General features: G+C 50.7%; 1 protein-coding gene and 1 pseudogene across 2 annotated transcripts in view; one reads left to right on the forward strand and one right to left on the reverse strand.

Annotated features, from left to right (window-relative positions):
* The window catches only part of LOC131497420 (multidrug and toxin extrusion protein 1-like), a 37212-nt gene extending 23683 nt beyond the window's left edge, over positions 1-13529 (reverse strand). Inside the window, exons 1-5 of one of the 2 annotated variants that reach the window (XR_009254970.1) lie at positions 13347-13529; positions 5975-6076; positions 4169-4237; positions 1673-1821; positions 780-822 (exon numbers count right to left, since the gene is read on the reverse strand). Coding sequence is in view for 1 of the 2 variants with exons in the window: in XM_058703663.1 (XP_058559646.1) it covers positions 780-822; positions 1673-1821; positions 4169-4237; positions 5975-6076; positions 13347-13475 (492 nt within the window). In the remaining variant the exon portion in view is untranslated. The remainder of the gene's footprint in view (positions 1-779; positions 823-1672; positions 1822-4168; positions 4238-5974; positions 6077-13346) is intronic. The other variant, XM_058703663.1, reaches the window with a different exon arrangement.
* Positions 13474-23005, forward strand: LOC131498056 (regucalcin-like; annotated as a pseudogene).
* The last annotated feature ends 3944 nt before the right edge of the window (positions 23006-26949 follow it).

Raw genomic sequence — 26949 nt, forward strand, 5'->3', positions numbered from 1 at the left:
TCCAGTAGTGTGAGAAAACGTTTAAGCCATCCAGTCTGCGGCGTGTTGTCAGGGCAGTGCAAGCAAACCCATGCAGCTCCACCGTCCCAACGGAGTAAAATAGTTTTAATTGTTCACTGACCGCGAGCTTCTGTGTCAGACGTGAACATACACTCAGGGTTGTGTGTGATCACACTCAGCAAGGAAAAAAAAAAATCTAAAGGTTCAGAGTGAGGCCCTAAGGAGTTCTGACATGGGAAAGAATTTACCCTTATCTAAAAGAAGAAAAAAGAAAAAAAAGGCTGAACTCCTTTCCGCGGAGGATATCCTGGAGACCCCTCCAGCGGCAGAAGTTCAAGACAGTGGTTCACTGAACTCGCCTCGGTCCCAGGGTCTCTCAAGGGACACATGTTTGTGTCTTCTACAGGCATAATTAAAACCCCACTTCTTAAAGGAGCCAACATCACACGTGTGAATCACAGAAGACTGACCCAATGCATTGGGCCCACAGGTAGCTCAGGTGCCTTCCACCAGTAAACCCCAAGAAGGGGACCTCATGGGGTGCTTGGGTGGCTCTGTCAGTTAAGCATCCGACTCCCCATTTCGGTTCAGGTCGTGACATCAAGGTTCGTGGGACTGAGCCCTGAGTCGGGCTCTGCCTGACAGCACGGAACCTGCTTGGGATCCTGTCTCTCCTCTCTGCCCCTTCCCCACTCGTTGTGGCTCGCTCACTCTCTCTCTCAAAATAAAATAAACTTAAAAAAAAAAAGAAGGGGACCTTGTAACCCTTGAAAACTTACAGGCAGGGCAGGAATGAAGATCATGACATAGTCCTGGGTAAGCCTGTACAACGAAAAGCAAAAAAAGGCCACAGAGGTCTCTGTGAGGCAAGGGTGGGTAGGAGAAGCTAACGAAAACCATCTTTCCTGTTCTTGGCTCTTTCTGAATTAATGGGTTTCGACTGCTGGAGCAAATGCGAAAATGAGAGACACCTAGACCTTGTCCTCTTAAAACTGCCTCTCTTGGTCCTTCCAAATCTTTAGGTCTAGGAAAGGGTTTTTCAACCTCGGCACTACAGCCAGATAGAGAACTCCCCACCGTGGAACGAACCTGTGCATCGAAAGATGTTTCGCGATGTCTCCGCAGAGCCCCAGTAACCAGTCCTGATCCCCGGAAATGCCTCCCAACATGGCTAAACGCCCCCTAGGTTCACCGCCGCAGGTCTAGCACAAGGACTTTATTTTAAAGGTCTTGATTAACTCGACCAGCAGGTGGCAAAGACATCAGCCCATGAGAATCCTCGAGGGGAACTCTGAAAGACACTGATGCCCTTGCCACACCGCAGGCCAATTCAAACAGAACACTGACAGGGGAGGGGACCGGGCACGGGTGGGTTTTAAAGGCACCCAGGTGATTTTAGGATCAACCAGGGTCAAGAATCACAAAACCGTGAACAAATGCCCTAAACCCCTATCTCGAGCGGAGGATGTTTGCAAAGCTTATTTCAGTATAAACGATGTACCCTGAAGTCAACTAAATAAGGAAGGGTCTAGACCTTGCTTGCCAGGTATGAAAAGCACTACATAATGCCAGCCTTTGTAATTCCCAGAGGCTGAACCTGGATAGGGCCGTTTTTCTGCCAAGATGGACCCAATCCCACCCCCCACCCCCCCATGGCATGGGCCCATCTTACCTGGATACGGCTGGGTCCTGCCTGAAGAGATGCAGGATGTTCTGGGTGTTGACGAAGAGTGCCCAGCAGGGGAAGCAGGAGAGAAGCAGCACCAGGGTGCCCCTCTGCAGGATGACCCCCACATGCTTCAAGTTCTGGCTCCCATACGTCTAGGTGCACACGGTCCAAACAAACCCATGAGTACAGAAATGGCACCCCTTTTACCCCCCAAAGGCCTTCAATCATGACTTTGCCACGCTCTTTACGTTAGTGGTTCTCAGACTTGACTACCCATTAGCATCACCTGGAGAACTTTTTTTTTTTCAATTTCCTTAAGAAAAATTTTTTTAGGGGCACCTGGGTGGCTCAGTCGGTTAAGCGGCCGACTTCGGCTCAGGTCATGATTTCGCGGTCCGTGAGTTCGAGCCCCGCGTCGGGCTCTGTGCTGACAGCTCAGAGCCTGGAGCCTGTTTCGGATTCTGTGTCTCCCTCTCTCTGACCCTCCCCCATTCACGCTCTGTCTCTCTCTGTCTCAAAAATAAATAAACGTTAAAAAAATTTTTTTAATAAAAAAAAATTTTTTTTTAATGCTCATTTTTTGAGAGAGAGAGAGACAGAGAGAGACAGAGCACGCGCAAGGGAGGGGCAGAAAGAGAGGGAGACACAGAATCTGAAGCAGGCTCCAGGCTCTGAGCTGTCAGCACAGAGCCTGACGCGGAGCTCGAACCCACGAACCATGAGATCATGACCTGAGCTAAAGTCGGACGCTTAACCGACTCAGCCCTCTAGGTGCCCAGAGTATGTGACTTTTAATCCCAGGGTGGTGAGTTCAAGCCCCACATTGGGTATAGTGTTTACTTAAAAAAAAAAAAAAAAAAAGAGGAGTGCCTGGGTGATTTAGTTAAGTGTCCTACTTTGGCCCAGATCATGATCTCGCGGTTTATGGGTTCGAGCCCTGCGTCAGGCTCTGTGCTGACTACTCAGAGCCTGGAGCCTGCTTTAGATTCTGTGTCTCCCTCTCTCTGCCCCTCCCTCGTTCGCACTCTGTCTCTCTCTCAAATATAAATAAACATTATTAAAAACAAAGTAGCACACTCCATGGGGCCATCCAGGCACCCCACCTGGAGAACATTTTTAAAACACTGACACCAGGGTCCCACTAAAGATAGTCTACACTTAGGGGCGTCTGGGTGGCTCAGTCGGTTGAATGTCTGACTCTTAGTTTCCGCTCAGGTTGTGGGCTCATGGTTCGTGAGTTTGAGCCCCAGCTGGGGCTCTGTGCTGACTGTGCAGGGACTGTTTGACATTCTCTCTCTCTGCCCCTCCTGCTCTATCTCCAATAAATAAATCAACTTTAAAGAAAAAAAGAGTCTGGATTTAACAGGTCCAGGGTGGGACCCAGACATCAGTCACTGCTGTTTATTTATTTTTGAGAGAGCACAGTGGAGAGGGGCAGGGAGAGGGGACAGAGGATCTGAAGTGGGCTATGCACAGACAGTGGCATAGCCGAATGTGGGGTTTGAACTCACGAACCGCGAGATCATGACCTGAGCAGACGTCGGATGCTCAAGACTGAGCCACCCAAGTGCCCCACATCAATCACTTTTAAAAGTTCCCCATGTGATTCTTTTTTTTCCTTTTTTTAATGTTTGTTTATTTTTGAGAGAACAGAGTATGAGCGGGGGAGGGACAGAGAGAGAGGGAGACACAGAATCTGAAGGAAGCTCCAGGCCCTGAGCTGTCAGAGCCCGATGCGGGGAGACTTGAACTCAGGGACCTCAAGATCATGGCTTGAGCCAAAGATGCTTAACCGACTGAGCCACCCGGGCGCCCCTCTCCGTGTGATTCTAAAGGCCAGTCAGGGTTGCATCAGCTGGAAACCAACCTCCTAGACGTGCAGTATCTCGGGCCCTGCCCCCCACCTGCCGAAACAGGGTCAGTGCGCGCAGAAGCCAGTTCCTATGGGCCTACAGAAGCCAAAAACTCTGTGCCATCTCTCCCTGGGACGTGTTCAGTGACATCCGTACGGGAGCATGAAGCTAGCTATAGAGAGAATAGTTACCACCACGGGACTTGGCAGAGAGCAGGTCAGACGTGGCCCTCTGCCCCTCCTCCACCCCAGACCCGCTCGTTCAGCAGTTACCAGGATGCCACCAGCCTGCTCTGGCAAGCCCCGCTGGTAGCTCAGAGGGACGCTCAAGTCTGAGACCCACGGGGACCGTGCCAGACTCAATGATGCGGGAAGTGATAAAAGGGACTCGTACAAAATGTCCCATGTGGTCAAAAGGCAACGTAAGGTGGCCGTGCACAAGCCTGCGAGACACCCAGCCACGCTTCAAAGAAAGCAGGCACCGGAAAGTGGAACTGACGGCTGGCCAGACGTCACAGGGCTGGCCGCCAGCAAGTCCCTCCCCGCCGCGCGCACGGCACTCCCTTCCTGCCACTGGGGACCTTCCGGCTACACTCCGGAGAAGATGTTCAGGGTCACCGTGAGAGTCACCTGGGGCTTCCGTTTACCTGGGAGATGAGGGTATCACAAGCAGAAGATAAGCCAAAGCCCACCGAGATTCCAGTGACGTTGATCATCTGCCAAGAAACGCAAGGAGACGGGAAGGCATATTCTCTGTCTGCTCTGATCAGAGGCAGCCTCGAGCCTCCGACAACCCTCACCAGTCAGCCTACTCAGCCCCATTCTCCGCCCGGAGCCCCTCCACTGGCCCCACTTTAATTAAAGGACGCGCACGAGTTGAGAGAGAGGAAACGTCTCGGCCAGAGGTCACTACGAAGCCTTTTGCTTTCTTAAGTCCCAGGCGTTTGGCTTCCTGACTTCAGAGGAACGTGAATCCTTCTCAACGGCAACGTAATGTGGTGGGGTGGCAGTTCTGGGTGAGTCCCCCTGCTCAAGGCCAAGTACGGCCTGTTACAATATCCCAAAGGGTTCTGAGGGCTCAGAATCAAGCCCCCGGAGCCAAGGCCAGAGGGCTTCCAGGTGTACTTGTCTTGACCAGGGTCGGCAACTAAACCCCAGGGTCCCTGGAGCTTTGGGGAGCCCAGGGCAGCACCCCCAACACCAGGGAGTGGCATCACAGGATGTCTGGAACCTGTTACCTCTACCTGAGTCTGCGGGGAGGTTAGAGACAACAGCCCCAAACCGGACTCAGCCTAGAAGCACCAGCTTGCTTGCTTTCTTTTTCTGAAGTGTTTATTTTTGAGAGACAGAGAGAGAGTGAGCGCAAGCATGAGCAGGGGAGGGACAGAGAGGCAGAGAAACATAGGATCCAAAGCTGTACTGATAGAAGCAAGCCTGAGGCAGGGCTCGAACTCACAAACCGTGAGATCATGACCTGAGCCTGGGTCAGACAATCAACCAACCAAGCCCCTCAGGCGCCCCGAAGGACAGCTTTCTTGTGCTCGCTTGGCTACAGAGATTTTGCCAGAGGCTTGCCAGGTGCGGATTTCCAAACATTAAAACCACAAAGGGATAATTAAGCCTGGGGGTTTCTCACATTGTTTTCAAAAGCAAGACAACCCCTATATACCCAAGACCCGGTTCAGAGTAGTCTTGCCCAGTTCGAAGGTAGCAAACACCAAGGGCTAAGTAAGGTGGACGTGTACCTTAGCAGAGAGCACCAAGGGGGAACTGGGGAGGCTGAACAGGGGCACACAAGCCACCGAATCCACCTTCCTAGAGACACCTGGCCAAACCAAAGAAGTTGGCAGGGTCGTTTGGCCAGACATAGCCACTGAGCCCCTGGCAGAGGTCAATGACATCTCTCTTTGGTTTCGGGGACGCATATCCAGGATACAGGGAGGATTTGGGGTTCCTCCCAATTTTAGGTTTGGACACTAGGATCCAGGATTTCAACTTCCACTTCCGTGTCAGGGAGACGGAAGTCAAGGCGGAGGTGGGGGGTGTCACAGTTTCTCCTGATGAAGTCAGACTTCACCCCCCCGCTTTATGATTCCCTCCTCCCAGATGTGGGACCAAGAACAGAAGGCCAGAGCGCCACGGATTACAAATTCATGGAAGTGGGAGGCGGAGTAAGGGCCCTCCAAAGATGTCCCATCCCAACCCCCGGAACCCCGGGAAAACGTGAGGTTACGTGGCAAAGGAGAATTATAGCTGCAGACGGAAAAATGGTTACCGCCCTCGCCAACACCGTGTTTTCAGCCCAGTGAAACCCCCTGGCGACTTCTGACCTCCAGCAGCATAAGATGATACGCTGGGTTGTTTTAGGCCATTAAATAGCGACACCTCGTACCAGCAGCAAGAGGAAAGACAGACGGCTTTCAGAAACGTGTGTTACAAAGTCCCCTACGTACCGCAATCGCGAGGGTGACGGAGTCCAGTTCCAGCTTTCCCAGGTGGCCACAGAACACAGAGCTCACGAAACTGATCAGAAACACCATCAACTGGGCCAAGAACTGGGAAGAGACAGAAAAGGAGTTGCGGGTGAGTGTCCCAACTGTCACAGCCGAAGGAGGGTGTGAGGGCCGGGGGCCGGGGGTCGGGGCGCCCCCACCCTCTGCAAATCAACGCCAGTAACGGAATCTGGCTGGTATCGGCCTCTGCCAACTTTCACAGGCCAACACGCAACTTCAGGTAGGCTTCCAGAAGAATGGTAAAAAGTTCATCTGCGACCGCTACCAGAATCACATTTTTAAAACATTTTTTAATTATTTTTGAGAGAGAGACAGAGTGAGCGCAGGGGAAGGGCAGAGAGAGAGAGGGAGAGAGAGAGACAGAATCCGAAGCAGGCTCCAGGTTCTGAGCTGTCAGCACAGAGTCCCATGCGGGCTCGAACTCACGAACCACGAGATCGTGACCTGAGTGGAAGTCCAACCCTTGGAGCCAGCCAGGCGCCCCCAGAATCACATTTTTGAGAACTTTCTAGCTTTTTAAATTGATTTTTCACTGCAGGGTCTCAGGCCGCACGTCACATGTGTACATTCTCTGAAGCTGTCAGAGGCTGCCTCCTGGGATAACCCCCCTGGTTCTCCCAAATTCCTAGCGAGGACTGGAGAGAATGCCGCCTTCAATCAATTCCACAGGCAGGAACACCTAAGGCAGACACGAGGTTATCCTGCTGGAAGGTCAGCGGGCTCTGGAATCTTGGGGAGAGACATCCCCAATCTGCCAAGCATGTTTAGTTCTTATATCCTATGAAGGCTCAGAAAGGAGGGCAAATTCAGCTTCTGGAACAATGAGCCATCATTCCAGGAACTACCATGACTTGCTCCCCAAGGCTGCAGCCACATGTTTGGACACTTACCTTATCTCCTTAGGTTAATTTTTTTTTTCTTTCTTTTTTCTCCTTAGGTTAATTTAAAGCCACCTCCCAGGGCACCTGGGTGGCTCAGTTGGTTAAACCTCTGATTTCCACTCAGGTCGTGATCTCGCGGTTCACGAGTTCGAGCCCTATGTCGAGCTCTGTGCTGACAGCTCAGAGCCTGGAGCCCGCTTTGGATTCTGTGTCTCCCCCGGTCTCTCCCGCTCCCCCACTCTCTCTCTCAAAAATAAAGTAAAAATAAAATTAAAAAACACCTCCCACCCTCACCTGCCAGAGCAGTGGAGTACCTCTCGGGAAAGCCCTTCTTTCCCAGGAGGCTTATGTGCTCTCACCCCCACTCTCTGGGAGACAGAACAGAGGCCTAAGGATTGACAGCTGCTGCTGGGGTCTGCCCCAAGGGCCCCTTCCCAAGCTGATGGGACACAGAGGAGCTTGTGCTGGTCCCATCGGCAAAGGGAAAAGGGACTCCTCCTGCTCAGACCTCAGACAAGGTTCCATCTTTCTTGGGCCCCCAAGTGACACAACTTCTCATCTGACATGACCTTCTGCTATGGAGCAGAAGGGATGCTTTCAAAACGTATTGCAGAAGCAAGCCAAAAACCAAAAAGCAGGCAGGGGACAACGAGAAGCTGGGGGCAGGGGTGAAAATAAAAAAGGTTGGCATGGAAACCCAATCCTATAGAACCTATGCCTAGAGCCAAGGTACCCCCCGTAGGCCTGTGCCAGTGGGACGGGCCAGGATCTGGGCCATCCTTACAGATGTTCTCTGTGGTTCCGTCCAGGGGACCTTGCTGTCTCTTCGACTGTGAATTTGTATAACTTTAAAGATCATGGGGTCCTTTTTTTTTTTTTTTTTTTTAGTAAACTCAGTATCACGGTCACTAACTTCTCAGCCTCCGTGCATGTAAACAGTGGCAGATGGCTGTATCACAGAATCTGTTTTCCTCTTTTCCACGGGAACGTTATTTCTACGACACCGTGCCCAGTCCCCCCACAGGCCACATGTGAGCTGTCTTCCGTGGCTTCACGTAAAAACGTGCTCAGTCTCATCTATCATCAGGCCTCTGGGCCACTTTCCCAATTCTGCTCTAACTGAACTGATCATGCTACACAGAACGCCTTTTGTAGTTGGGCGGGGAATGGGCATTTTTGTAGGGCAAGTGTCCCGTCCACCAGTGGGAATAGTTATGTTTCTTAGATGAAAAGGCCAGGAAGTCTAGCTAAGTTCAGCTAACCCACGTGAGATGCAGTGTTGAGGCCAGTGAACACTTGCTGGGGTCATGGCAGTAACATGGGGTTCAGGTCGCCCAACACAGCAGCCATTTGTGACCTTCAGTCCCAGGAGGACCCTGGCTCCAGGGTTGATGTTTGTTAACCACGTAACGTTTATATCCTGGTTTCAAGCCCTTTGGGTGAGCTCTTGACCATGGCTGTGGTCCCTACACATAAGGATCACCTGAGGGGGGTGCCTGGGTGGCTCAGTGGGTTAACGGTCCAACTCTTGATTTCGGCTCAGGTCATGATCTCATGGTTGTTAGTTCAAGCCCCGCATTGGGCTCTGTACTGACCAAGTAGAGCCTGCTTGGGATCCTCTCTCTCTCTCTCTCTCTCTCTCTCTCTCGGCCCCTTCCCTGTGCTCACTCTCTCTCCCTCAAAATAAATAAATTCAACAAAAATTTTTAAAAAATTAAAGGATCACCTGGGGATATTGATCAGAAGGCTAACACCTGGTCCCTAGCTTAAAAGACTGATTCTGGACATCAGTGGGGCTGTGAGATCTGCGTTTCAACACCCCAACGCCCAACCCATGCACACCCAGTCAAGACGTGTTGGTCAAGGACAAGATCCTCCCAAATTGTCCCATCACACGGCACGTTGCTGTGCCTGGGGAATTAACCAATTCCGGACACAGGTTTGTTCCCCCGGGTGCCTCAGGGGCCACTGCCTCCACGACAGCATGACTGGCAATGGCTACATGTAGTCAAATGCACAATAGAAATGGCCAAACTGGGGGCGCCTGGGTGGCGCAGTCGGTTAAGCGTCCGACTTCAGCCAGGTCACGATCTCGCGGTCCGTGAGTTCGAGCCCCGCGTCAGGCTCTGGGCTGATGGCTCGGAGCCTGGAGCCTGTTTCGGATTCTGTGTCTCCCTCTCTCTCTCTGCCCCTCCCCCGTTCATGCTCTGTCTCTCTCTGTCCCAAAAATAAATAAAAAATGTTGAAAAAAAAAAATTAAAAAAAAAAAAAAGTTTAAAAAAAAAAAAAAAAGAAATGGCCAAACTGGGGGCGCCTGGGTGGCTCAGTCGATTACACGTCCGACTTCAACTCAGGTCATGATCTCACGGTTCATGAGTTCGAGCCCCACGTCGGGCTCTGTGCTGACAGCTCAGAGCCTGGAACCCGCTTCGGATTCTGTGTCTCCCTCTCTCTCTGCCCCTCCCCTGCTCACCTGGTCTCTCTCTCTCAAAACTAAATAAACATTAAAAAAAAAAAAAAGAAAAAAGGAAATGCCCAAACTAGTGGGTGGGGGGTGGCTAAACAGTGATGGGTACTAAGGAGGGCACTTGTTGGGATGAACGCCGGGTGTTACATGTAAGCGATGAATCACTAAATTTTATTCCTGAAGCCATTATGACGCTATATGTTAACTTGGGTTTAAATAAAAATTGATTTAATTTAATTAATTAAAAAAACAACAGCAAGTGGCATCTGTTTCTTCCTGCCACGGAGGCAGTGCTCATTTTTCGGCCAGACAGCAACAAACAGAACTCTTGCTATGTGGCCGCTTTGGAAGGGTGCTCTCCAGGGCCAGATGCCGGGGAGGCAATGGGTGTGAGCCTGTCCAGTGTGCCATACGAGACAGTTCTAGAAGGCCCTGGTCTCACCGCCCCCCCCCCCCCCCCCCGGATGCCTGAAAGCTTACTCCTGGAGCGAGAGGCCAGCACTGGAAGGAGCCTGCGGGGTCACTGGCTACACCCGAGGAAATCCAGGCAGGCAGGCTGAGCCACCAGCCTCAAGTCACACAGCTGGTTAGTAACAGAGGTAGGACGCAAGTCACCGGACTCCCAGATGGTCAACTGGGGTCAACATCTTTGGAGCACCAAGCACTAGGGAGACAGACGGAAGTAACAGGAACACCATTCACTCCATTCCTACACCAATGGAACCCACCGCGGAGCACAGAAAGATGTTCATCGTGGAATAACACTGCCAGTGACACGCGTGATGGGTGCTACAAAGGAGGCAGGAGCTTCAAGAGTACAGCCTGGGAGTCCGAGAAGGTTCTGGGAGAAATGAAGTTCAGCTGAAACCTGAATGGTGAAGGTGGGCGGTCTGTCTGGGGAGAACGTTCCGGGCAGAGGAAACACCCGAGTGGCAGGAGGGTGGGGGGTCTGAGGCAAGGCTGGGGCACTGAAAGGAGGCTGGGTGAAGGACCAGTGGGAGACTGAAACGAGAGACTGGAGGGCCTCACGGAGACCAACGAAGGAAGGGGACAAGCTCACACAGCACATCTGAAGAGGAGATTGGTGGCTCCAAGTGGAGCAGTGGGGCCAACCTTTAAGAGGGAGACACAAGCTGGAGGCAGTAGTGGCCCAGACCTGGAGTGCGGAGGAGGGGAGGTGAGCAGGTGCATCTGGTGGAGAGACAGCTAGGCCTGGGTGAGGGAGGGGACAATGGAGGAGGGTCCCGGACCACTCCCTTCCCCTCATGCCCATCACCCTTTGAAATGCCTCCCACTCTTTTATTTTTTTTTAATTTTTTTTAACGTTTATTTATTTTTCAGACAGAGAGAGACACAGCATGAACGGGGGAGGAGCAGAGAGAGAAACAGAATCGGAAGCAGGCTCCAGGCTCCGAGCCATCAGCCCAGAGCCCGACGTGGGGCTCGAACCCGCGGACCGCGAGATCGTGACCTGAGCCGAAGTCGGACGTGTAACCGACTGAGCCACCCAGGCGCCCCGCCTCCCACTCTTTTAGACCTTCATCAGCCAAGCCTAGATTGTCTTCTGCCTTCTGGAAGCTTGCTCCTGCCGAAATCTTACATGCGTCACTAAGTACTGCCCGCTGATTATTTCCCCACTGCCTATAGGATAAAAATCAAACCATCAGCCTACGGGTCTGGTGTCTCTCCCGACTGCCATCCAGCCTGTCTGTCCAGACGCCCCTCACCGTGCAGGGCTCGCTCTGTCGTTCTGCCCTGCAGCCCTAGAAGGTTCTCCAGCTCCCTCTCAAGTATTCCTTTCTCCACACAGATGGGAACAAGCTCCCTCAGCTTGGGTCCAGGCGATTCCCCCTTCTTTTCCACCCTCGGCAATGCTGCGCACAGCCCGTGCTCCTAGAGAGCAGGCAATCCCTCCTTGGTATTATTTTTCAGGACTCTGACTCAGCCTGGCAGTGAAGATAAAATGCTAATGACAAAGACAAAGTAGAAAAGCCCAAGGCTAGGTAGTTTCAACCACCACCTCCCTCCCTCACAAATACGTTTTCTGCAGAATAAATGGAACATGCACCGACATGTTCTCTGATATGCACCTTGTAACCTTGCATTAGGCATATTCTCTTACAGGCCTCATCTGAAGTTCATTCGGAGTGGAAAGTATGGGACACTGAGTGTGGAAAGAGACTGAATGAGTGACAGCACTGTATGACCTCTTTGGGTAAAGCAGTCACATACAAACCCCCACCCAAAGGACTGGAAGGAAATTCCCAAATTGCCTGGGTGGGGAGGTTTCAGAGTGTTTTTGTTACCTTCTTTGTCCTGGTTTTCCACTTTTGTCCATAAGTAATATACATTGGGTAAAGCAGTCAGGTACAAACCCCCACCCAAAGGGCTGGAAGGAAATTCCCAAATTGCCTGGGTGGGGAAGTTTCAGAGTGTTTTTGTTACCTTCTTTGTCCTGGTTTTCTATTTTTGTCTGTAAGTAATATACATTGTATCGGTAATTAACACAGTCATATACATACAAACACACAGGGGTTCCAACCAACACAAAGGGCCCAACAGGTCAACAACTCAGGCTAGTGCTGATCCCTGGAAGGTCCCCCTACATCAAGGGAGACCAGGTTACAATGGAGAAATTCATTCAAAGTCCAGAGAGACGAAGGACTTGTCCTGGGAGAGGCTAGGTCTCAGCAAGCCGCCTTGTGGTGTTGTATTATTAGAGCAATAACAGCCTTACATTAGACTTTTCTCACAGCAAGTCTGACAGCACACTGGGCCAAAGCCCAGATTTCTATCCTTATTTTAGGGATGAATAAACAAAAGCTAGAAGGGGTTCGGGAACTACTCAAATTCACATAGTCGTTTGCCAACCTGCCTTCTGAGATCAAAGCAGGGAATAGCCCCCCAGGTACAGAGATTCCAAACCACGCTTTCTCTCTCTTTCCATTCTGCAAGAAGAGGTTCACAGACACCTTCCTGCTAGATAGAATTTCATTTCACGGCTTTATCCCTGGCATTACTCTTGCCCCCGGGCACACCACAGCAGGTATCATGAGATCCCTCAACCAGTGATGCCACCACGCCAGGAAGTGCCACGTGACCGCCTTAGCCGGTGCAGGTGCAGAACGCCTACCAAGTGGCCAAAAGCTTATTCCCGCCTTGAAACCCCAACTGGTCCTTCTTGTCCAATGAAATGACTCTTACTCGGTTCACTTGAAAACCACCCAAACTGTCAGGAGAACAGGGCTGGGATTATATTTTTCTGTGGTTCCTGTGGCTTTCAAAACCCACATTACTTTTAAATAGACAACGCAGAAAAAGCCCTAGCCTCAGAATGATAAGGAAAAAACCTCAGCCCCACAGAGAACCACATTAAAAACTTTCTACGTCTTTAACACACACAATAACGGGGGAGGAGAGTGAGAGACACGATGCCTCTGGTTTCCTCGTGCAGAGGGTGACAGAATAATCCCGAAGGGTCCGGAGATCTAAATCCAAGAGAGACGGGCAATTCACCTTCCTCCTCCCTGCCTCGAGACCATTTAACTACCCTGAAATCCCCACTCGACAGCTAGTTTTCAAGCCAACCAGATTCCCCGAATGTTCTGCGGCTCGGGAACCGGCTTGCTTTGCTGGAATCTTCTCCCAGCGAAGGCACCCGTGGAGCGCCTTTAGGCCAGCAGGTCCCGGTTCCTTCGGGGCTCCCCATGCCCGGGCGGGGGCCAGCTGCGCCACCTGTGCCCGGCGGGTCGGCCCCCGGGACGGTGCAGAGCGCGACCCGGGACGCACGCGGAGGCACCGGGACGCGCGCCCGCGCGGCTCTGGGCACCGAGTCCCCGGGCGCCCGCGCGTCTGCCGCCAGCTCGCTCTGACCCCCTCCCTCCCCCTAGGTCACCCGGGGCGACACGCGTGCCGGGCCCCCGACCCGCCGGGCCCAGCCTCCGACGGAGGCTACCTGACTCACCGCGGGGCCCGCCAGAATCAGGAGCGCCCGCAGCTCCTCTTGGAAGCCGGGCAAAAGCTGGCAGCGCGGCCCACGACGCTCGGGGGTGGCCCCGGGGCCACTCGGCTCGGACACCTCTATAGCCTCCATGCTCCCGGAGTTCTGCGGCGGGGGAGCGCGGAGACGGCCTCCTGGAGCGCGCAGTGCCGCCCCCACTCCAGTCCCCGCCCCAGACCTCCCGCCGCGCGCCGGGAGCCCGCCCGCAGCCCGGGGCCCCGCCGTGCGCGCCCCCTGCCCGGACGCGACTTTGGGCTCCTCCCTTGCACCCCTGCACCGCTGTGGACGCGACTCCTACCGGGAAGGCAGCGTTTGCAAAAGTTCTGGAAGCACCCAGAAAGTGTTCAGGGGGCTGGGCCCTCGGAGCCGCGGACGCCAGGGCTCGCCCCGGCCCTGCGCCTGCCTGCCCCGAGGGTTTCAGGTTCTGAAACGTGCGGCCAGGAAGGACCTCGAGTCCTCGCTCCGGGACGGGGCCGGCGACCAGCCAGGGGCGCGCGGGTTGAGCACACGCCCGCCTTGGCGGGCACCTGGGCTTTGGTGGCCCCCGCTCTGCGGAGTGCGCCCAGCACCCGCTTTTGAGGCTGGGTTTGGAATTGGCGTACTCCCTTTCCCCCCACCAACTGTGTTACAGAACTTAGAATCTACCAGAATAGAGCGACAAGCCCACGTTTCCCAAACAGAACGATTCCCGTTCGGCCGGGCTTCTTGGGTATTTATCCTGAATCAGCCTGAAGTGGGAGAACCAGAAACTTTTCGTCCACAAAGGAGGATTTGAGGGACACCTGCCGCGTGGTCCCCGGGAGAGCAGAGCAACTTGCTTGCCTCCTAGGCCCTCCGTTGCCTCCTCTGTAAACTCGGAATAGTTTCTCCACCGCTGGTTCTGGTGACGATGAAATGAGGTTGTGTCGGTGAACGACGTGCCTTCAGCCTGGTACACGATCCTTGCCCCGCAGACGTTAGTTACCAGGATAGGGTGATTTCTGTAATAGTGGAAATTCCTTCTCTTGCAGAAGCGACCCAACTTAAGCAAAGAAAATGGAAAGCATAAAGTTTGGGACCCCCCAAGCCAGGAAGTTTGGATGCGGGGATTCTAAAGCAAGGTCTTTACTGTTCTCCCTCTCCCCCATCTCTCCTCCCCTTCCCTCGTCTTCCCACCGGTTTTGATTCTCTCCTTGGTTTCATTTTTTTCTACATAGGCAGCCTCTCTTTTCCTGTGCTGGGCAGAGCTGCCTCTGGGAACCCTCACCCCTTTCTTTCCCACCCTGTAAACCAGATAATAAGGCCCTCTCTCTTCTAGCTCCAAACAAATGAACAGACAAAAACCAGAGAGAAAACTTGAGTGGTCAGATGGAGGTTCCTTGCCCACTGTTGGGAAAATCATCCCGGGGAAGGAAAAGAGGGTCTAATGTTTGCCTAGACCTGGACCATGCGCTCAGGCCTGTCTCCAAAGGGTTGGGCTCTGTGACTGGTAATAGTCTCACCAGAATTACATGCAGGAAAGTGGAGGAGGAGGTGAGGGTCCCAATAGACAAAAACCCTAGGATATAGGCTGACTCAATCACGGCCGTTCTTTACTAGTATTCCGGAGTCTTGGCCAATATAACCAGAGGTGGAACGGAAGTGTGATATATATGTGTGTGTATATAGATTTATATATATATATATAGAGAGAGAGAGAGAGAGAGAGAGAGGCCAAAGCATTACAATTGCAGTTACAATTACACACGATCCAAATTAAGCAAATGGGAAAGAAAGCTAATAGAATTCATAAGGGGATTTAACAAAGTTGCTATGGACAAGTTCTTCAACAGATACTTCCAGTCCTTCACATTGGTAATACCATATATGAATATATTGGAGGCAGAAATCGCTTTCACAACAGCAACAAAGCCTCCTTGTGATGGGAAGCATCATGTCTCACTCCCTAAGGGGGCTGTGCACAGTGACTTCCTTCCAAAGGGCACAGTCTGCAACAGTGGGGGCGGGGTGGGGGATTCGTCACTTTAAAGTGGAGAAAACTGGCAACGCTCCCTCAACCAGATGATCAAGGTCACTATCAAAATCATACCCATAGCATGCACCTGTCTGAGTTCCCTATGGCTGCTGTGACAAGTTACCACAACCTTGATGGCTTGAAACCACAGAAGGTCATTCTTTCATATTTCTGGAGGCAGGGTGTCTCCAATCAAGGACTTAGCAGGATTGGTTCCCTCTTGGGGGCTTAGAGGGGGAATCTGTTCCATGCTTCTCTCCTAGCTCCTGGTGGCTGCCTGCAGTCCGTGGTATTCCTTCTTTTGTGGCCACATAATCCCAATCTCTGTCTCCACCACCACTTGGCATTCTCCCTGGGCATCTACCTCTGTGTCCCTGTTTTCTTATAAGGACACCACTCATTCTTTTTTTTTTTTAATTGTTTAATTTTTATTTTTTTTATTGTTTATTTTTGAGAGAGACAGACAGACAGAGCGTGAGTGGGGGAGGGGCAGAGAGAGAGAGAGGGAGACACAGAATCCGAAGCAGGCTCCAGGCTCTGGGCTGTCAGCACAGAGCCCGATGCAGGGCTCGAACCCACGAACCGTGAGATCATAACCAGAGCCGAAGTCAGATGCCTACCCAACTGAACTACCCAGGCACCCCTATTTTATTTCTTTTTTAATGTTCATTTATTTTGTGTGTGAGAGAGGTGGGGGGAGGGGAAGAGAGAGGGAGAGAGAGAGAATCCCAAGTAGGCTCAGTACTGTCAGCCCAGAGCCCTACGTGGGGCTCTGTCTCACAAACCGTGAGATCGTGACCTGAGCCAAAATCAAGAGTCAGATGCTTAACCGACTGAGCCAACCAGCTGTCCCCCAAAACAAATACCTTTCTGAAAAAGGAAAGTAATGGGGAAGAAAAGATCTTGTCAATTGATAATTAGTTTAAAACAACACACAGTTACGTTAAGACTAGATAACTTGATCAAGGAAACGGTGGTCAGCCAAAACATGGACCTCATCCATAGGCCTTCTCTTACACTAGAAAGTCCTATTTGGCCATTGGAGTCAATACATAACCAAAGGATTACTTCAAGAATGGTTGTGGGAAAGCATGCTTGAGTTGGACGGTGCTGGGATCTTGACTGACATGCCATGATATCCGCGGATTTATTCAGAAAGATTGTATCTCATTAAGATACTGAGACTTCCCGGTCAATCATATCCCTACTTCAATTCATGTCTGATTCCCCCTAGATGAGTAATGTATTGACTTTGCTGATGATCTTTGAAAAATTGTCATTACTGTGTTCCTCTGTGGCTCCCGCTAAGAGATTTTTAAAAGGCACATATTGAAGTTACTTTTGTCTGCTTTTTTCCCCCCAGTGTTCACTGAAGTAATCACATTTTCTTTTCTTTGAGGATTTCAGTGTGAAGTTCATCATAGCTTCCCTGATGTGTAACCATCACTGATTCCTGGAATAAACTCCCCTTGATTATGGTATAGCATCAGTGGTCTATGGTGGTGAATTTATTACTAGTGTTTCATTCAGGATTTTTATATCTGTGCACTCTTTTGTATATGTTTTCCCTGTCTTTGTCCAAGTTAGTTATCACACCATTTATAACCTCGTAGAATCAATTGTGAAGCTTTCTGTTCTTACGCTTTGTAATTATTAGAATATCATCAGAATTACCTGTTCTTTGGGGGCGCCTGAGTGGCTCAGTCAGTTAAGCATCCGACTCTTGGTTTGGGCTCAGGTCATGATTTCACGGTTTGCGAGTTCAAGCCCCGCATCGGGCTCTGCGCTGACAGCATGGAGCCTGCTCGGGATTCTCTGCCTCCCTCTCTCTCTTCCCCTCTCCTCCTCCACACGTGTAAATAAACTTAAAAAAAGAAGAAAGAATTATCTGTTCTTTGAAGGTTTGACGGCATTCATCAAAAGACTGGCTGATGCCTTTTTTTTTTAGGAGCTATATTTAGTTTGAAAATAAGAAGAAAAAAAGGGGAAAGTTTCTGTTTCTTCTGGGGCTGCTGGTCTATTCAGATTTTCTACCTCTTCTTGAATCGATTTTGGCCAATGATAAACGTTTATAGGTTGTGGTTGTAACACATGACCACAGATTTACTTGGCTTGAAACAAGAAAATGTAGCCAGGGCCCAAGGGCGATGAGCACCTGACTCCAGGGGGGTCACAACCGGACCCTGTTCGGCCACACACCACTGACAAAACCCAAAGGCAGAGACGAGTGGAGGTGACACGAGGAAGGGATTTACTTCCGTGAAGCCAACACCAGGAAGACAGCGAAGTAGCTTCTCAAAGACGTCGCCAAAGTGCCAAAAAAAAAAAAACCTTCCAGGGTTACACAAGGAAAGTGTGGGGCAAGGGTTGGCAGGTACCGGTGGGTGGGCAGTAATGATCGGGTCCTTCAGTGTCTTGGAGCCAGCCCCCACCCTCCCCCCAGGGTCTCACTGGCTCAGGGCTGTCACTTAGCACTTGCTCGAGGGGGTAGTTTCGGTTTTCATCACCGGATGCTTTGCCCGGAAGGGTCTTTTGCCCGAGCTAAGAGATAAGCTGGAAGAGAAGAACTTAAATCAGTCAGAAAGTTTGAGCTCAAAATGGAGGTAGTTGGAGTCTTTGTATGACTCTTGATAACCGAGTAGTTTTACCAATAGAAATAGTCTTTCAAAAACTTTAGTATTTTACCGAGGTCACAAGTCTGAAATGGGTTTTGTGGGGATAAGATCACGATGTGAGCAGGGCTGCGATCCTGCTGGGGGTTCTGGGGGGGGGGGGGGGGGGAATCCATTTTCTCACCTTTTCCAGCATCTAAAGGCTGCCTTGGCTCGTGGCTCCTTCCTCCATCTTCCAAGTCCATGGCTCTAACCTCTGCTTCATCATATCTCCTTGTTCTGACTTTGACCCGCTTGCTCTTCTCTTGTAAGGACCTTGGAGGTCATACTGGGCTTACTTGATAATATTTGCATGCACGATCCTTAAATGAATCACATCTGCAAAGTCCCTTTGCCACGCAAAAGGGAACGCTCAGAGGTTCTGGGGGTTAGAGTATAGACGTCGTTGGGGGGCCATTACTCTGCATACCGCACTCACTGGGTTCTCAACATGTGCCTGGCTTTCCGGTATTCTTTATTCTGAAGAACTCTTCATTATAGAGTGGGTGATTTCTCAAGTAGCCGCTTTTTTAGAAAAGCTATGCAATATATATTTTGTGGACCCTTGCATGCCACCTTTTTTGTCTTCTGTTCACACATTAGAGATACCCCATTGCTTCTAGCATAGTGTGTTACAGACGAAAAGTCCAAAGCCACTCTGATTCTTCTTATTATGGGGAACACTGTGGTGGTCGTTGTGGCTAATTTTCCAATATTCTTTTCACTCCAGATGATTCATCTTAGCCAGTCCTGCTAATCTCATTTCCCTTGTCAGGGGTCTGTGTCGGAATGGAGACACATACCACAGAGAAAGACAGAGAATGAGCTACAGAGAGATTATAAATAGACCATTGTGAAAGGTAAGTTACCATCATTCACAAGATAGGGAAAAGCCTTTTTAAAATTGCAATGTTGTGGGGCGTCTGGGTGGCTCAGTCGGTTAAGCATCCGACTTCGGCTCAGGTCGTGATCTCGCGGTCCGTGAGTTCGAGCCCCGCGTCAGGCTCTGTGCTGACAGCTCGGAGCCTGCTTCCGATTCTGCGTCTCCCTCTCTCTCTGCCCTCCCCCACTCATGCTCTGTCTCTCTCTGTCTCAAAAATAAATAAACGTTAAAAAAAATTTTTTTAATTGCAATGTTGTGCTTTATAATAAGAAATATATACTGTGTTTGGTGTCCATCCCGTTTCTGGCCCAGAGCCCCTAAAACCATTGGAATTCCCTAAGTGATAGGAGAAATCGAGAAGTCTTTTTTTGGTGACTTTTGGACCTCACCTAAGGGTGAGAGCTGTTTGTCACTTGAGCCAACTATGTGATTACAGGCTTTTGGTTTTACCCCCAACCTACAAGGAGGGGAGAGGGGGTTGGAGGTCGAGTTCGACTGCCAATGGCTAATGATTTAATCAATCGTGCCTACTTAATGAAGCCTCCATCAAGACCCCAAAGGGGATGGGGTTCAGAGAGCTGCTGGGTCGGTGACCAGGCGGCTATTCGGAGACAGTGGCCCTTGGAGAACATGGAAGCTCCCCGCTCTTTCCCACACCCCGAGCTCGTGCTGGCGTGTGCCCACAAAAACATAACGGGGCTTCCCGGGAGGTATCGGAATCCCCAAGGTAAATGAAGACATAACCTAAAGATCCGAATTCCTGTTGGCTCCCATCTGACGAGGCTCTCCAAATGGTCCGACCGTGTATCTCCCCCACTCCCTGCCATGGAGGCGTAAGTAGCTGTATGCAGGTCAGAACCAGACCCAAACCAGACTTGGCCAAGAATCAGACGCAACCCGGGACAGAAACAGAGCCAGAAGACACATAGAAGACACGGGGGCAGGGGCGCCTGGGTGGCTCAGTCGGTTGAGCGGCCGACTTCGGCTCAGGTCATGATCTCACGGGGTTCATGGGTTCGAGCCCCGCGTCGGGCTCTGTGCCGACGGCTCAGAGCCTGGAGCCTGCTTCGGATTCTGTGTCTCCCTCTCTCTCTGACCCTCCCCCGTTCATGCTCTGTCTCTCTCTGTCTCAAAAATAAATAAATGTTAAAAAAAAAAATTAAAATAAATAAACATTAAAAAAATTTTTTTAAATAAATAAGACACAGGGTCAGTGAGAGCCAAGCTTTATTGCTTCATGAGGTTCTTGCTGGGCTGGGCTGGGCTGGCACCAGCCATTCTTCGTGTAGAAGCAACAGGCTAGAGCAACGGAACCTTGAACAAGGCAGAAGGGCCCGCAGGGACCCCCGAGCTGAACGCAAACAGGCTCATTAAGTGACCCACTTCGAAATAGCCACAGGCCCTCACTGACCAAGCACAACCGGGCAGTGGGTAAGATTAACCGAAAAGGGAAAATTCCACGTTTCCATGCTCCCTCGCCCCACCGTGTAACTATAGCCCCTCACTACCGCGTTGTGGCAGGTGGTCTCTCCTTTGCTGTCCTGCCGCCGCTCTCTTGCAGTGTATTTAGTAAACTCCCATCTCTCTTGTTCTGCCTTGGGTGAATTCTTCCACTGCGGGCACCACAGGCCCCCACCCAATCGGGACGCCCCACGCTCCAAAGGGCAGTTTTCTTGGGTCTGGTGGTAAGCACTCCCAGTGTGTCACTGGTGACCAGAAGACCCAGAAACACACGCATTTTCAAGTTTATCTATTTATTTACCGAGAGAGAAAAAAAACACAAGCGGGGGAGGGGCAGAGAGAGGGAGAGAGAATCCCAAGCCCGATGCGGGGCTCAAACTCACAAACTGCGATACCGTGTCCCGAGGCGAAAGTCTGACGCTTAACTGGCCGAGCCACCCAGGTGGCCCGGAAACCGATGCATTTTAGACAAGAGAAGGAGGTTAAACTGCAGAACTGTTCCCACGTCAGACTTCAGAGATGGATTGTCAAATAAGGAAACACTACGGGTATTCAAAGAGGAAACAAATAAAGTCAAGATCTCCAAGGTTACCAAGTCTGTCCGTGACGCTAAGTAAATGAATGAATAAATAAATACATTTCACATGAAAATCATATCCATAAAGTTGGTGACACGTCTTCAGACGTCGGCATTACAAAAGTCGAGGGGCAGGATTTTAGGTCAGGAAGTATGCAACTTAGAGGACTCAGGTCTCCCTGATTTGGGGAATCCAAGTGTTTGGTTTCTGATTTGCTCCTGCCTGCAAGATGTCCCGGATGCACTTGCCATGTTAGCAAAGTACCAGCCTTGCTTCCCTCAGGAACGTGAATCTGGGAGCCCTGATGGATATGCCTGAGCCCTCCCTCCCTCGGGCTCCTCCCTAGCCATCCCTGGTCCAGTTTGGATGACCCTGCCTCTCACACTGAGGAAAACAGTCTAACGGATATGATACAGACAGCTTTCTTCTTCTTCTTCTTGCTTATATGGCCAATCTTGCCTTCGTCCTTGGAAGTTAAATGTTTCAGGAGAATCTGTCTGAGAGCAGATCTTCCTTCAAGTTCTCCTGACCCTGCTGGGCCCTTTATTCACATGCGTCCTCAGCTCAGCAAAACTGGCTTCACTTGATGAGGAAACCACCACCCACAGAGTCACTGGCCCCAGTTCTCACAAACTCTGATGCCCCTGACTCCAAGGTTCCTTGTGTTTTTCACCATATCCCCTTAACGTCTTCTTGTGGGGTTTGTGAAGGTGAACAGGCTCTTTAGCTAACTGGGGTGCTGTTTTTGGAACGTAGGTAAACTGTGTTTTAAGCATCTATGATGCTTCGAGAGGCTTTGAGTGTATTTTACGCCATGGTGGTGGTCCTGTGTCTCAGCACTTACAGAAGAAGGGAAAGTGGATTTTGATCTTAAATCAAGAGTCGGACTCTCAACCAGCTGAGCCATCCAGGCGGCCCCACCCTATCATCTTAAAAGTAAAATGTCTTCCATTAAGATTAAGTGCGTTTTGGGGGCACCTGAGTGGCTCGGTCGGTGGAGCGTCCGACTTCGGCTCAGGTCACGATCTCACAGTTCGTGGGTTCGAGCCCCGCCTCAGGCTCTGTGCTGACCGCTTGCTGGGAGCCTGGAGCCTGCTTCAGATTCTGTGTCTCCTTCTCTCTCTGCCCCTCCCCCCGCTCACGCTTCGTCTCACTCTGTTTCTCAAAAATAAATACATGTAAAAAAAAATTAAAAAAAAAAAAAAAAAAGATTAAGTGTGTTTTGCCCGGGTACGGCCGGTACGACCAATCTCCAGGGTGGGAGGAGGCATCCAACGCTCTGGTCTTTGTAGAGATTTCTGCAAAAGAGTTTTGCTGGTGGGACTCGCTCAGCAAGCAAGCACAGCAAGTGATCGTGGATGTCCTGTCAGCTCTGCGGCCCTTCGCCAGTCGGGGGGCTATATGGCCACAGTCGGAACGAAGTTCTGTGCTTTGAACTGGGAAGATCAGTCAGCAGTTGTCCTGACCACAGTAAAGACAAGAACAGCAAGGTGGATCCTGATGGGAGAGATTTAGCTGGCACCGTGGCTGAGGAAACAGCCCCCGAAGTTCTGGATGGCACCAGGGGCCCCTGTAGCCCCTCCTTCCTGACCGTGGGAAAGTCCTTGGGCCACGTGGACATCTCCAACGGATTGGATGGATCCCTGGACCATAAAAGCTTCTATCACACTGGCAGCCTGTCCTCCGTGGATGCCTTTGACTGTGACCTGCAGACAGGAAAGCTCTCCAACCGCAGAAGTGTTTACAAGCTGGAAGAAGAAGAGCAAATTCCAGATGGGATGTGTATGGATGCTGAGAGGGAGCTCTGGGTGGCCTGTTAACATTGGAGGAAGAGTGATCCGCATAGATCCTGAGACAGGGGAAAGAAAGACTCCAAATCCTGAAGTTGGCCTGTTGATAAAACAACTTGCTGCTCCGGGAGGAGGGACTAGTCTGAAATGTAGGCGACCTGTGCCAGGATGGAATGGACCCCAAGGGTCTATTACAGCAGCCTGAAGCTGGTGGAATTTTCAAGATAACTGGCCTGGGGGGTCAGAGGAACTTCTCCCTATCCCTAGGCAGGCTTTCTTTCTTACTGGAGGAAATTTCTCTCTCTTTTTTTTTAACGTTTCTTTTTGAGAGAGCAGGGGAGGGGCAGACAGAAAAGGGGGACAGAAGATCTGAAGCAGGCTCTGTGCTAACAGCAGCGAGCCGGGTACGGGGCTCGAACCCACAAACCGTGAGATCGTGACCTGAAACAAAGTCGGAGGCTTAACCAACTGAGCCACCCAGGCACCCTGAACTAGAGGAACTTTTGAAGACATGTAGAAAAGTCTACAGCCGAGGGCGCCTGGGTGGCTCAGTCCGTTGAGGGTCTGACTTCGGCTCGGGTCTGACCTCACCATTTGTGAGTTCGCGCAACAAACCTTTGACACGTGTGCTCAGCGGAAGCCCGTGTTCCTGTCCAAGAGAGCAGGGGACTACTTCCTGCCACCTTGGGCTGGGAGCACTGCCCCCTCAGGTGCAGCCACACATACCTCGACGGGTAATTCCTCCCTGCCCCGTTCACCGTGGCCTGACGCAGCACCCTGAGATTTTAGGCCCAGTTGGCCATCGCACAAACGTGTGGCCACAATCCCTTATAACCACGACCAGCAAACTCCAGGCAAGGCCAGAGGCTGACACCTGGGCCGGCTGCTGCCACGACATGAGCTCAGGGCGTTGGTCACTCATAGAGCCGCGCCTTGCTCAGCCACAAAGGAGCTCAAGCCCCCCAACCTGGCCAGGAGCTCCGACTCAGGACTCCCCCGGGGGTGCAGGGCACAGCCGGTCTGGGGCTGGATTTGGAGGCTAAAAGGAGACACCCTAGGTTCTGGTTTGGGACAGCCTAAGCCAAGCTAACTCAGTTCCCCGCGAAAGGAGACCTTTGGACTCTGAAAGAGGCAACATCGCCGAGGGGAAGGGGCCACCAGTCTGTAAATCAGAAGACCTGGGTTCTAGCCTTGCCATTGCCATTTCCTGGCTGCGTGACCACAAACCAGCCACCTCACCTTGAATTTTAATGTTCTTGCACTAAATGATGAGAATTAGTTCTGAGCGGGTCTGTTTCCATAAACTTATTGAGAGGGTCAAAGGAAAAATGTGTGTAAAAGCACGGCGTGAACTCTATTGAAGGAGGCCACCGTGAGCCATTCTCCTCCTTAGAGATTATCTAGAATGCTCTGCGCGCCCTTTATGACTATCAAGGTAAACGGTCCTCTCTTTTCTTTCTTGAACATCTTCAGTGATGGGGACCTCATGATTTGTATCGGTTTCCCGGGCTGCTGTAACCAGTTGCCAAATCTTAGTGGTTTAAACAACACAAGTGTTCAGGTGCCTGGGTGGCTCAGTCAGTTAAGCATCAGGCTTTGGCTCAGGTCATGATCTCCCAGTCCATGGGTTTGAGCCCTGCATCTGGCTCTTTTGCTGATAGCCCAGAGCCTGAGTCTGCTTTGGATTCTGTGTCTCCCTCTCTGTCTGATGCTCTTCTGCTCATGCTCGCTCACTCTCTCTCTCTCTCAAAAATAAATAAACGTTAAAAAATTATAAACAACACAAATGTACTGGGGCGCCTGGGTGGCTCAGTCAGTTGAGCATCTGGGCTCAGGTCATGATCTCGTGGTTTGTGGGTTCGAGCCCCACAGTTGGGCTCTGTGCTGACAGCTCAGAGCCTGCAGCCTGCTTCAGATTCTGTATCTCCCTCTCTCTCTGCCCCTGTGCTGCTCACACACTGATTTTCTCTCTCTCAAAAATAAAAGTAGACATTAAAAAAAGAAGAAGAAGAAGAAGAGGGAGGTTCTTCACTATAATGAGATATGATATCAAATCACACACCACAGTCCTAATTCTGCTGACTTCTCTGTTTGCCACATGATAGCTCTGGAATAATCTGAGGTAAGCATATCTTTTCTGTCCCCATCAAAATTCATAGGTTGGAGCTCTGTGACTGTATGTGGAGGTAGGGCCCTTAGGAAGTCATTAAAGTGGGGTGCCTCAGTGGCTCAGTCGTTCAAGCGTCCAAGTCTGGATTTCGGCTCAGGTCAGGTTCGTGAGATCGAGCCCTGTGTTGGGTTCTGTGCTGACAGCATGGAGCCTGCTTGAGATTCTCTCTCTTCCTGTCTCTCTTCCCCTCCCCCACTCTCTCTCTCTCTCTCTCTCTCTCTCTCTCAAAATAATAAATAAATTTTTCTTTAAAGAAAAGGAAGTAATTAAAGTTAAATGAGTTCATAAAGGTGGGGTCCTTTATTTTATTTTATTTTTTTTAATGTTTTTATTTATTTTTGAGACAGAGAGAGACAGAGCATGAGCGGGGAAGGGGCAGAGAGAGGGGGAGACACAGAATCGGAAGCAGGCTCCGGGCTCTGAGCCGTCAGCACACAGCCCGACGCGGGGCTCGAACTCGCAGACCGCGAGATCGTGACCTGAGCTGAAGTCGGACGCTTAACCGACTGAGCCACGCAGGCTCCCCTAAAGGTGGGGTCCTAATCTGACTGGGGCCCTTATAAGAAGGTCACATGCATCGGAGGAAAGGCCGTGTGAGGACACAGCAAGATGGCCACCATCTAAAAGCCACGAAGAGGGTCCCCACCAGGAGATGAGTCAGCCGACACCAGATCTGGGGCTTCCAGCATCCAGGACTGAGAGAAAATAAATTTCTGGTGTTAAGACTCCCAGTCTATGGTATTTTGTTATGGCAGCCTGAGCGGACTAATACAACCACCGTAAAAATGTCACATCATTACCCATAAGTTGATAGGATGACATTTTCTGTTTTGTAATAACATTAGCCGCTGCCGTATTCCGGAGCGCGGCTAAGTGCTTTCATCCATAGCCTCGTCATCCTCACGGCAATCCTAGAGGGGTTATGAGTTTCCTTAGACGGGCTAATCTAGGTTCGATGGCTAAGTAACTTGTCCAAGGGTAAGCGGCCACTAGGGGGGCAGAAAGGGGACTGCAGATGATTTCTGCCTGACTCCAGGGACAGCGGGGAAAATAAAAGGTCATAATTTAATACCAGATCATTAAGAGACAGGAGTACCCGGCAAATGCATTGTTTGACCCCAGGAACAAAACACGATAAATGCACAAGTTCCGTACCTTTCAGATGTGGGGGCTCAGAAAGGGCGTCTATCGTCTCTAAGTTGTCAGGAGCAGGCTCGATCCAAGAGTTTGTGAAATTTCTACATTTATAGTGATTCCGGCACTTTTGTTTTCTAAGATGCCTCAAATCTATTTAATCCAGGATAGTAGGGCCGACGGGCCTGCCAGTCACCTGGAGATCTTCCCGAAATGCAGACCGGGGCGGGTCTGAGGCCGCATTTGGACTTGTCGAAAAGACTGGGCTGCAGAGGACCACGAGGGGGTAACAAGGTCGGAGAGACCTAAGTGCCGAGAGTGCTAATGCCGGGTGGGTTGTAATGAGTAGCCACTGAAATCCTTGCGTTCAACACCCTGGATAACTAGGTCTCAGAGGGTGACGAACTAGCCCAAGATCCTAGGGAATTTAGAGCCAGAGCTGGAAAGTCAGGATCCTTAGACTAATCAGAATATAAAAAGAGCATTGTCCAATATCACCCAAACCAGACCAAACCAAAAAAACAAAACAAAACAACAAAAAAACACAAACAGAAACAAAAAAACCCACAAAGAACCCCCAGACCTTATTATTCATTATTTTCATTCACAGGTAAGAAAACTGAGGCCAATGTAAAAGCAATTGGCCAAACTAGGATTTGAGTATAATACGTCAAACTTCAAAGCTTATTCTTTCCACTAAGACACACATTTTGTCTATTTCAAAGCATCTGAGACCAGACATCATGCATGATCTTCCAAAAGCAAAGAACTCAAGCCTCAATCAACCAAAAACTATCCCTGTTTTTCAAAATTAAAAAAACAATTAGGTGTGTTTCAAATATTTTCATTTTTCTCACCTTCAAATTCTATTTATAGGACTTGCTAAACATGGAATTTGAAGAGTTAC

Source organism: Neofelis nebulosa, chromosome 16 (assembly GCF_028018385.1).
Source record: "Neofelis nebulosa isolate mNeoNeb1 chromosome 16, mNeoNeb1.pri, whole genome shotgun sequence".
Taxonomy (NCBI): Eukaryota; Metazoa; Chordata; class Mammalia; order Carnivora; family Felidae; genus Neofelis; species Neofelis nebulosa.